General features: G+C 32.3%; 1 protein-coding gene across 1 annotated transcript; it reads left to right on the forward strand.

The window, feature by feature from the left end:
* The first annotated feature begins 4,145 nt into the window (after positions 1–4,145).
* Positions 4,146–8,520, forward strand: LOC121758298 (gamma-glutamyl peptidase 5-like). The gene is made up of 4 exons (XM_042153707.1): positions 4,146–4,540; positions 7,775–7,924; positions 8,001–8,168; positions 8,249–8,520. Exons 1-4 carry the CDS (start codon positions 4,232–4,234, stop codon positions 8,348–8,350), a joined length of 729 nt encoding a protein of 242 aa, XP_042009641.1. The 5' UTR covers positions 4,146–4,231; the 3' UTR covers positions 8,351–8,520.
* Positions 8,521–12,794: the final 4,274 nt, after the last annotated feature.

Below are 12,794 nucleotides of genomic sequence, written 5' to 3' on the forward strand. Positions count from 1 at the left end.
TGGCTATTAATATCAGTTCTAAGTATCCGAAAGTCATCTTCCATTTTGAATTTTTCTTTTACTTGCAGGTTGTTATATTTATTTTCTTGTTCAGTTTTCTTATTATGGTGTTTTATAGTATCTTCATCTTCTTATCAAAGATTCATCTTCATCCTCCTTTCAAAGCTTCCTCTTCCAAATGACCTTCACACAATTGCGTCTTGCATTTGTGAAGTGTAATACATCGATTAGATGAGATGGAGTACAACAATAGTTTTATTATAAAAGTTCTAAAGAATGGAGCTTGCTGGATATAGCTGGCTATTCTTAAGATGTTGAATGTGGTACAGTTTTTTTTAGCATATCCTGAACAGTAAATCATCGAAAAGAAGAAACTATAATAAATGAAGAAGTCTCACATAGTTCTTTAGTTTCATGCGTATAAGGGTTTCAGAAGGTGTTGAAACACCTCATTGTATTCTTAATTCGAATAATATTTGAAGTATGTGACTTTGTGCATCTACAATGTCGACTAAGTTTGTTTTCAACATTCAACACTTCATTTCCAATATTCCACCACACAAATTCAAATTTATTGCTCAATTCCATCATCTGCATTTAATTTATGGTCATGCATATCTAGATGGAAAATTTTACAGCAATACATACCTGGAAGGCTGGAACACTAGATGATGAAAATTGGAGATGGATTGTGAAGAGGGATAGATTTTCTCAGCTACAATGTTGGGTGATCTGTTGTATCTGCCGCTCGCAGCAACCGAAATATATGCTCAATTGCTGACTTCCTCCTTCCATCGCGGCGGCAAACTAAATCGGAGAATCGACGTCAAATCAGATAGGAAGATGGATTTTGGATGTTTATAAAATTCAGTTTGATATGTTGCAGTAGGAAACACCAATATCTGGTGTCCGGTGACGGGGTTTATAGTTTAGGAGTTTTCATAATTTAGGGATTTTGGAATTTCTGTTGGATTTGGTGGTGGTTGGTGCTGAGCTCGCCCGAATGCAGGTGGTAAGAGCATCAGCAGTGTTCGATTTGGTGGTGGTTAGTGAAATGTGAAGTTCACTTACTAAAATAAAAGAGTAAAATGAGATCATTATATATGGACAAAGCGAAAAGAAAATAAAATTATAATTCTTCGCTTACAAAGGAAGTATGTATATATTCAAGAAGTGTTAAAATTTTAATTAAGTAAAATGATAGTGTTTGGGTGATGATATCCATAGGATGAGATTGTGACAAAATAATTTGCGTCATGAGATAAGATTGTGGACACTAAAGGTAGTATGAAAAGGTACAATTTATTTGATTTTGATTTCTTTTATGAGATAAGATTTTGTTCTTTATAACTTTGTTTCATATTTCTCTTTTATGCTTCTTAAAATATTATATTTATGTACATTACTCTCTTCGTTCAATAAAAATATAGGCATACAATATGCTATGGAAATTAAGATAAAATTTGTAAAGTATGAGAGGGGGGGGGGAGTAGTTGAAGTAATGTTTTAATGGTGGTATAAGTTATAAATAACTTGGTATATATGGGTAATAAATTAGGATACCTTTCCATAAATGAAAATGACCATATTTTTATGCGACGAACAAAAATGGAAAGTACATATATTTTTATGGGACGGATGGAGTATTAAAGTTTGATAAAAAAATCTTAAACTTATCAATGTTGCTCACGATTCTCATCGTTGCAATATTGGAAACTTTTTTCAAAAAGTTTGAAAAAAAACTACTACTATCTCATACTATCAACCAAGCCATTCAATGTTTTTAGTTTAAATTAAAAAAAAAAACTATTACTATGTGCATTTGGTCAATTTAGATACTTTATGCTATGATTCTAAATTCTTTTAAAGATCAAACTCTACAACCATTCAATAAGAAGCAATACATTCTCTAATTTGTTTTCATTTTTTTTATTTCTATTAAGCTCTACAAGTTTATTGGTAGTAAGACTATTCCATGTAAAAAAGTTGCATTAGCCCACCGGATATTTAATTAAAGAAAGAAATAGGGAAAAAACAATGAGAGAAATAGAATTAGAGTACTACGTGTTTAAAATTCTACCATCCTACTGTATTTATAATTTGAAACTTTTATGTCCCGTGCATAGCACGAGTGTTAATACTAGTTCAAGAAAATCAAATGAAATGGAAACTATTTTTATTTAGTTGAGTTTCATGGATATATAATTAAATATTCATATCAAGATATTTTTCCTACAGATTTCATGACTCACTAATTCAAATTTATACCTTAAAATACAAGAACATAATAAAAATAGAGTAAACATACAAATGAAGAAGAAATAGAAAAAGAAAAATTCAACCAGACTCTTGCGGCAAACAAATCTTTGAAAGTTCTGCTATCCTAAACCTATATTGCCCAGCAAATAATTAAAAAAATAGTGAGTATATAAACAAAATCAAAATTAAATTACACTACTATATATCTATAGTTCTTTATATATTATGATTAAACCACTTTTAAACAAGCAACAACGATTTTATGAAGAATATTTATTTTTATTGGAAAATGTATGAATTTGCTGTCAAAACGTGTGTCGTCGCCTTAATTAAAAAATTAATGGCAAAAACATTTATAATTTATCACAAGATATAATTTTATTTTAACCAATCCTTAGGATATAAATTTTTCGCATGCTTCACTAGTTCCTACCGACAGAAAATATATATTCTAAATAAATTTAATCAAAAGTCAGAATAAAATAACAGTTTAATGTTTGAAGACCACTAATTAATTATGCTCAAATCTTAATACGTGATTAGGCAAAATAACAGTAGCATGAATTAATAAAGGAAAATTAGCAGCTGATTCAGACAAGGATGGCAGAATACCACATCAGCTCAGATTCGCACGTGATTCACGAATAAAATATCACGTGACAGCGCTTCCACGTAATTTTCCACATTTCTATTTATATATTCTTTTCTATTTTGCCTTTCCAAAGTTTATTTTATGTTACATGTCATTTATGTCACATTCATATACCAAAACCCACACAATTCATGCCGTTTACAGTAACACAGTACATAAATCTGAAGGCAGCAAAATAGTCATTTTGGATGTACTCTATAAACTATTTTTATAAATTTTGTTTTTAAGAATCATAAATATTAGAGATAATTATTACTGAACTCTGTATAATTTCTTATTTCACATGCTATAAAAATGTTTGCATGTTATTCGTTTGTGGTAAAGTCTATAACCTCATATAAAAACTATTATTAGGTTGTGATTTATGATCGATATGAAATCATAATAATTGTTTGTAAACATTTGGTTTGTATATAAAATAATGCTACAAATATATTTGATTTCCATTTCAAGTAAATGTCAATAACTCAACTCCAAATTACATCGGAAGATAGGAAACGATAATATTGCATCATTTTACAAAATAATTTCATATTCATATTCATCAAAGTTCTTCACATTTTTCAATATTCCCAATTTATTCGTATTCTTCAGATTCCTCAACATTTTCATAAAAATTCACTCATTATTCCCAATTTATTCTCATTCTTATCCAAATTCCATTGTGATGGTTAGTGGATACTAACCAACTCTGTCTTTTCCAAAAAGGTCATGATCCAAGATTCCAAATCCTATAATTCGATTATTTGAAAACTTAATTATAAATATACTCAATTACGAATTATATAAAATAAGAGAGGGTTTTAAGAAACATGAGATAAGACTCATTAATTGTGGAAGAAACAAGATTATAAGAGATATAATTGTGGATATTGTAGATAAACGATTATATCAAATGACGATGAAAAGACTTAATTTTGGATGACCTTACATTTATTCTTCGAACAAACTCAAAGTGTTAGGCCATCAGTTCATAAAATAAATACATTTAAATTAATTGAAATTTAATTTTTGCCAAAATGAAAATGTATATGCTACCGCTTATCTTCGAAATTCATAATAAGAGATACGAATAACTTTCTTTAAATAAAATTTGATTTTTGATATTTTCAATTTATAAAACATAGAATCAAATCGAATATTTGAATTTTAAAAAATGATGAATTAAAAAATAAAAAACATAAACCAAATTTAATACTAGTATTTCTTTGTTAGTTTAGACATCAAATAAACCCATTTCCCCAAACCTTCGCCTTCCTCACTCCCTTTCTCTCTCTACAAACACTCATTCATCGTCAAATCTAGAGAGAGAGAGAAAGAATGGGAGGCCAGAAATTCGCCGTCCTCCTCTGCGCCGAGGATTCTGACTACGTGAAAAAACTCTACGGCGGCTACTACGGTGTGTTCGTGCGAATGCTCAAGGAGGAAGGCGAGAGCTGGGACGTTTTCAGGGTGGCGAGGGGCGATTTTCCCGCCGACGATCAGATCGGCGATTACGACGGCTTCGTCATCACCGGGAGCTGCAATGACGCCCACGGCAACGACCTATGGATCTGCAAGCTCCTGGCTCTGCTCAACAAGCTCGACGCCATGAAGAAGAAGGTGCTCGGCATCTGCTTCGGTCATCAGGTAATTTTTTCTATTTTTTAGCTTTATTTTAATCGATTTGATTTGATTGAGTGCAGATCGTGTGTTGATTTTTGTTATTTTCATCTGTGTATCGTTGATTGCGTTTGCATTCATTCATCTAGTGTAGATTTGTGTAACCGCAAGGAATTAGGCGTATAAAACAATATTGGCTGTAAAATGCATTTTGTGCTTCGAAAAGTATAAAAACTTGTACAAGTAGTTCCAAACGGCAATTTATTCTCTTTTTTTTTCGGTTTTATCGCTTTTATGCCTGGTGAGTTTGTTGCGGCAGCTGTCTTTACATGGTTTTCCATCGTCACACGTTTTTCTCCTTTTTGGATGTGTAAAACTCTACTCTTACTTATAAATTTTGATCTTCCTAGCATAAAAGTTAATTTAATGTCGTGTCAATTCAATTTCGAGTATAATTTAAGCTAGTGTCAATTCAATTTCGAATAATCTCGAGAAGATTTATCGCAGCCAAACACTTTTGAATTGACCGTGGTAGAATTAGAGGTCAGTTATCTTCTCTATGGTGACTACTATGGGTTTCCCTCTTATAGAAACCATGGTTTTTTTTAATTTTCTCATATATTCATTATGTGCAGTGCACCTTAAATTATTTCACTTGCTGCACTTGTATTAAAAAAATGATTACTTATAAATGAAATAGAGGAACTTAAAAAATACTAATTGCTCCCTATATTAGTCTATATGGTTAGATTAATTAGTGGTATGATCGATTCATTACGAATCTGTATTAATGAAATATACAAAGGGTTAGGGGGCATAGGTGACTTGGTTCGTCGGTGAAATCAATTATAGTTAATCCTGTCACGTTAGACCTAGCTAGATATCATGCTGGGGATGACACGTTTGCACTAGGCATTAACATGAAATTAGGTATTAAGAATAAGGTTTAAAAAAATTGTTGTGCAATTAAAAGAGTTGATTGCACTCCAATTATTATGTGAGATAAGCTTGATGTAGAAAAAAATATTAGTGAAATTCAAATTCATTATATTTAGCTAACTTTTCTTCCACACCACTTTTATACATTTTGAATGGCATCTCTTCTAATTTGAAATATAAAATCAATCGACATTGTTGAATTAGAAAATGCTACTAGGGGTTACCTATGTGTCATGAGATGTATTTTAATGGATCTAATGAATTAAATAATGAACAAGATTGAGTTATGTACATGGGATGTGATTACTGGTTCACATTGGGTGGGGGCCATAGTAAATAGCAGGCCAACGAAAACTATTAATTAATAAAGCTGTCTACGACTTTTAATTAATTTCTTTATATTAAAGAATTTGTTGCTTAAGCCCAATAGATTGTTTGTTAAATGAAAAATAGTCAAGTAGCATTGTAGCAAAGTTTCGTGGGGCTTGTAAATACATTAACATATTTCGAAAACAAGTAGAAGGACTGGTCAAAATTGAGAAAGTCAAATTCCATTGACTCCTAGAATTAGCCTATGGTTTTGTAAACATAGTTTTTTTCTAAGTTATGCCTTTTTTTGAATGTGATAGCAATGACCACAAGAAAACAAGGAATAGCTGACTAGATAGTAGATACCCTTTGTTTTTCTTAGTAAGTAATATGTGCATAAAAAGAATAGAGATACCAACTATTTTTTGCCAAAAATGTGGAAAAAGGCAAAAGGGTTGGAGTCTCTCTCACTCTGTGTCTCTCCATTATTAATGTTGGCAACATGGGCAGTGGGTGGCTCACTGCTAAATTAGGCAACAATAGAAGAGCGTTTATAAACCATTTCTTGATTTTGGATTAAAGCTTTTCTACTTCTACTTAAATACAGTGGATGCTTAGCATTTAACTTTAAATGTTACTAACAGATGATGAAGACTTGTGGACGATTTTAAAATTATTATATTCAAACTTATACATAAAAAATGGTGTCTTTATCCTAAATATGAAAACTCAGCTGTATTAGGACTTGCCTGTACAAGTGGACGGCTGCATATATCTCTGCTTTCTCTTTATTATGGTCCAAGTCCGTGTAGTACAGCTGGATTTTTTTGGGCCACACCACCTGCCTTATTTTTACAGTATGATAAGTGATAACACCCATCAATATAATTATATAAATGTTGATTTCTGTAAGAAAATTATATAGAAATGTTTATGAGATTAAATATGTTGTTTAGTCCTTTTTGCTTGGGTGCGCAAGTTATTTAAACTATCTATAGTTTGAAAGGGTTTATCTTGAGATATATGGATTATAATATTAGAACATGCCATGCTTGTTGAACGTGTGTATCTTACAAAAACCAAAGGTTACAAACTGAACTATCGAGAGAAAAATTTTATATATGTCCCTTTAATACTAGCTACATTTTGCTTTGATAAACTCTTGTTTTCTACATCTTTGGGGTCCTCGTACTATTACATGATTTGCGTTTGTGTGTGTGTGTGTTTAACAAGATTCTTTTGAAAGTAGGTACAAATAGATGAAACAACCACTTAGTGAAACATTTAGGAAGTGGCCAATATTTATGTGTAGTTTGCAGCTGTAAACTCTTCCTAGACAAAGTAGTCGATGCAAACAATTGGACCAGTTAGTTGAGGCATTATGGTCCACATCAGTTCCTTCACAAATTTATATTTTAGGCCTATATCTATAACCACCAACTAGTGCTCTGGCACCAAATTGTTGTTTTTTGGAGTTTTTATCATTCACAAGTTAGGTAATTAACATTCATTTAAGAAGAGTAATCAAACTATAGTGAGAAAGATTATATACATATCCATGATTGAGTTGATTGTGATGTCTTTTCGGTAGCTTTTGCAAAAGCTAAAATCTTGAAATTCATGATGTCCATAAGAAATCAGTAGGTGGAGTGTGTTGATGATTAGATGCTGTGCTCCTTTATGTGTAATATTCCATATAAGAACTTGTGATCCTGGTTTCTTCAATATTCACTGACTTGACGGCATGTCCATTGCTTTCCCAATACGAAAATGATGTCCAAATCATGTAATTTTGATCATCTATATGAGTCCAACACCTTTCCCACAATATATGGTAATACTAGTTATATAGGCTTGTCCTAGTGGGATGATGAGGATTTCCATTTCACCATTAAAAGTGACGGTGTATGGTGTGTGTGTGTGTTTAGCACAGAAAATGGTTAAGGGAACTGAACAGTAATCAAATGTGACATGATGTTTTGTGAGGTAAAAAGGTTTTTGATGTGTAATTAGATAATGGCACGAGCTCTTGGAGGAAAGATTGGAAGAGCAAGAGGAGGATGGGACATTGGAATCACACAAGTTCAACTCTATCCATCAAAAATATTCACTTCTCTTGATATACCTTCTTCGCTTTCCGTCATCGAATGCCATCGGGATGAGGTTTGTTTTCTCAAATCCAACAACTTGGTTTCTGAATCCTAATACTAATGTGTTGATTATAACTGAATTGAGTTAGGTATGGTCTCTCCCGCCGGAGGCTGAGGTGCTAGCATGGTCGGAGAGGACCGGAGTCGAGATGTTTAGGAGTGGAGATCACATCATGGGCATCCAAGGCCACCCCGAATACACAAAGGACATCCTCTTGCACCTTATCGACCGCCTCTCCAGCCGCCAACTCATCGAGGTACGAATCATATCAATCCTCGTTCAACGTTTATTTTGAGTAATAAGATAGACCGACAATCATTGGCCTTATCGCGACAGGAGTCTCTAGCCGAGGAGGGTAAGTCGAGGCTGGAGAAGAGTGAACCTGACCGGGATGTGTGGTGGAAACTGTGCACGAGTTTCTTGAAAGGGAGGTTGTGATGGAAAAGGCAGCTTCAAATAAAAATCATGAGGATGTAAATATATATCAAAGTCAGTTGTTTGGCTCTCTAGAGAAATATCGAGTCTTGATTCTTTGATTAATTATCGATGTATTGAAGCTTGGACTTTGATTTTCACTAATTTAATTATTTAAATAATTTCATGATCAATATTTGAATATTTCTTTGTTATCATGGTTTGACCTCAAAGTATCAAAGCATGAATTCAAAGGACACTTTCATATATTGGGACAAGATCTAATTTACACTTAAGTCTATTACTAAGAATAAAAATAAATGTAAAGAAATTGTACGTGGATAATGTCCCTAAACCTTAAATCGATTTGGACTGAATTTAATCAAATTTAAAATTTATTATTAAAATCCCTTACTAAATTGCTCCTGCTATACTAATATCATACTACTAGTATTATTTAACTATTTTAAGAACAAGTAGATTTCAATTTTATAAAATAAAACTTGTAATTTTAGATTATATATGGTCTATTGATAAATAATTAGCAGAAAATGATTTTTGACTTTTTAAAGTTGTGGGAATTATAAATACTAGTATATCTTAAATAGAAAACTTGTAATGTTAACCTATAAAGAAAGTACTAGGTACCATGGTCCATGAATAATGAGACTGAATGAGTATTTGTTTTATATTGGCCGTCAATAAAATCTTTTTTGTGTGTGTGTGGGTTAATTGATTGAATTCAATTTTTTTGGTGCCACGGCTTAGTAATTAATGTATATTATCTACCACGCCAACATTTAAAAACTAATCTGTTTACCTAATACTCCCTCCGTCCCATGCTACTCGCACTTTTCATTTTAGGCCGTAAATTTGGGATTGATTTTTTTATGTAATTAAAAAAGAATTTTAGGTGTAATGAGACATCACTTAATAAAAGAGCTCTTAACTTAAACTAACATATTAATTAAATGCATTAATTCTAACTTAAATTATAAATAGTGTAAGGACTTTGTGACGAGCCGAAAAGCAAACGTGCGAGTAGTACGGGACGGAGGGAGTAAAAAAAATTGGATGAGTTGCAAACCCAAATTAACTAGTGGCATTCTTTTAATGAATCGCATTTTTTATTAATTATGTAGGAATAAATATGCTCATTTGTGGCAGCTATTGCGTGAAAGTTAACACAAATCCATGCATATATTAAAGTAAAATGGTGCACGAATATACCGTAGCTCTTAAGATCGTCTTTTGTTTCACGATAAAGTGCACTATAAATGATAAAAGACATTTTTCCTCCAAAGAACTGATTAATGGTTTAATCCACAATAATTGAGAACGACCACTGAAACCCTTTTAACTTGTAAGGATACATTGTAATGATGTAAATTATGTACTCCCTCCGTCCCACCCTGATTGTCACTCGTATTGTGAGCACGAGTTTTAAGAAATGTATAGAAAAATTGGTTAGAAAAGTTGGTGGAATGTGAGATCTACTTTTTTATATTGGTTTATAATGAAATGTGAGTGAAGTGAGTCAATTACCATTTATGATAAAAATAAAGTGTGACAATTATTGTGGAACGAACCGAAATAGAAAAGAGTGACAATTATTATGGGACAGAGAGTAATGGACAAAGTCCTACTAACGGAGAGACCGGTTGAATTGGGAGAAGTTGTAAGTATATTGCTATTCATATTTCGACCCATAATAACTTGAAATTCGCAGTGGACTTGAGAAATAAGCTGACGGATCAAAGTCATCAGCTCGACATGATATAGGATGAAATTTAGCTATCAGACATCGAGGAATGAGCAATTCATTTTTATTATTTTTCCAATTTTAATTTTAATTTTCTTATTTTCATTTTATTTCCTTTTAAAATTCTTAAAGAGTTTCTGGACCACTTGTAATAGTGGTTTCATTATTGTTCAGTCAATTTTGATAATTATGAATAAATTTTCGAATGTGGTTTCTGTGTATTCTAGATGATTTTGATCATACTTGTACCACACGATAGATAGAAGCATTCAGCAAAAATTACAATGGAAGTTTTAAAGTACAAAAATCTCAGCAATGGAAAAGCAATCAGATCTCTATGCATTTAGATAGTAGAGAGGATATTAACCAGAGACACAAGAATATCATTAGAGATCAATCTAGCAAGAGAAATAAGAGACACTAATGATTAAGAATCATTAAGCGTTAATAACATTCTGTATCGACTTAGATCTCTGCAGAACTACAAAGCAAATGAAAGCATACATATCTAAAGCAGTTCTCAACAATTCAAAGTTGAGCAGTTAGCTTAATAAGGCAAAATTTACATGCAAACCAACACCCCCTTCCGATGAAGCTCAAATCAAAATTCAACAAAAACACATATAAAAAAAAAGACATACTATCAAATTCAGCACCAAAATATCCAACTTATATCATTATCCTAAAAAATACACAAAAATTTTGCAACATGTTTCCATGATTCCATCTCTGATCTCTAAAATTGCCAATAGGAGCAAAACATATTAACAACAGAAACAAAAACAGGATCAACGAATCTTATTCTAGCATTTACTGTCAGATGTAACCATGCATCACCTATTGAGAGTCGTTGGATGTTCATGAAAGAAGATCAATGGCTGAAAAGGGAAGAGAATTGGTTAGATCTTTTGGAAAGAGTTGTTGCGAGTTATCAACCGTTTTTCTGTTATGTGAAGTGATGAGTGTGAACACTCGAGCTGGGACCACGAGCTACGAGAGTCTGGGAGCTGAGTATATAAAGGAACTCAACACCAAGAGCCGTGGGCGGACCTATGTGTATTAAGGGAGGGGCTAAAGCCCTCAATAAAATTGTTTTTTAACTTTTTTTCTTATATAAAATTTTAAAATTTATCCAAGTCTAATGTAAATTATTGAGTAAAAGCCCCTATAATAATCTAAAACGTCCTAAAATATACTTTGAAACAAAATTTAGAAATTTCAGCCCCTAGTGGTATTTATTTCTGCGTCCGCCCATGCCAAGAGCACACATATCACACACACTAGATATAAGGAACGTATCATCATCATCATCATCATCATCATCATCATCATCATCATTTAATTAGCTTTGTATAGCAGAGTGAGATTAGAAGTGATAGGAGATTGATACACAGTAGCTTGAGTTGTAATCCACCCTCACGCATACATCAATAAAGAGTGAATCCATTTATTTCCCGTGGACGTAGGTTTGCCAAAACCGAACCGAACCTTCGTGAACCGCACCCCGATTATAACAAGTGGCGCCGTCGGTGGGAACGTGGATCGCGTAAAAACTCCATCGCTATATAGATTTGGGAGACGAGTCGGTGAGATCGTCTGCATACGAGTTTTTCGTATAACCGAGACGTGTCAAAATATCATTGGTTGAAATAAAACGATAACCAATCGTTGTTAGATGTGCACGGGTTACCATGGGGATGTAATGACGCGGAATTCTAGATAGAATTAGATGATTCAGTTTTCTTGGAGAAGAGGTTATCTATAAAATCGGTCATATTTGTAATGGTCAAATATTCAATAACGAGAAATAGTTAGAATTTTATTTTTTGGTCATTTAATTTATAAATAGGCTGCTGAATTTTGCAAAAAAACACTGATTATTATTATTGCATAATCACATGCTTACCGATTAGAATTAGATCAGTAGAGATTATGGTAAGTAAACCAATAATAAATTTTTTTCCAATTAGAATTCGATCATAGAGATTACAAATACGTACTTATATAAGTTTGATTCAAATGCTACTTATGAAAAAACATTGTTCCCAATTCTTCTATATATACTATTCAAGGATCTTACTCTGTATTCTCTTCTAAGAAATATAGCTAGCTTACTTCTTTCAATTTGGATAATCTATTATCATTCAAAATTTTATTTTCTCAGTGACATAAACATAGTATATTCAATCAAGTTCGACAATTAAAACGTCGAGCAATGGGAAAGCGACAAAGATGTCATTGTTGCGAGGAGTCGAGATTGCATGGTCGGACGAAGCAGATATCGCAAAATTGTATGTTACCTCTTTTCCTTTTACTTTTCAGTTTTTATCCATCCAGTCTACGTGAATTTTAATGTGCAGTTAGTAAAGTATGAGTGATTAAAAGAAAATACGTGAACAAGAGAGAGAGAAAGTGGTGAAAAAGTTTTTATAAACATAATCGAAACTAATTTTGATTTACAAATCAAGATAGAATAATGAAATTATTTTTCTTCAACGGATGGAGTTTTGACAATACAATATGGTGTTTTTTTAAAAGATGTGTTTTCTTTTGCTTTATTTTAGTATTTCCTGTTTTTCTACATAGAAAATATATACACTGACAGGCTCCCGGTTAATGAAATTTATGCTCTTTGTATGATTATAATTAATTATATCACTATGCTAATCTAGTTCATAATTTTTGAGGTCATAAAAATATTGAATT

This window comes from Salvia splendens, chromosome 12, assembly GCF_004379255.2.
Source record: "Salvia splendens isolate huo1 chromosome 12, SspV2, whole genome shotgun sequence".
Classification (NCBI taxonomy): Eukaryota; Viridiplantae; Streptophyta; class Magnoliopsida; order Lamiales; family Lamiaceae; genus Salvia; species Salvia splendens.

What these genes read in the sequence shown, in the direction of transcription:
- LOC121758298 (XM_042153707.1), top strand. Translation starts at nt 4,232, where the DNA reads ATGGGAGGCCAGAAATTCGCCGTCCTCCTCTGCGCCGAGGATTCTGAC. An exon ending in TCGAATGCCATCGGGATGAG is followed by an intron (nt 7,925 to 8,000) that starts GTTTGTTTTCTC and finishes GAATTGAGTTAG; the next exon opens with GTATGGTCTCTCCCGCCGGA. An exon ending in CCAGCCGCCAACTCATCGAG is followed by an intron (nt 8,169 to 8,248) that starts GTACGAATCATA and finishes TTATCGCGACAG; the next exon opens with GAGTCTCTAGCCGAGGAGGG.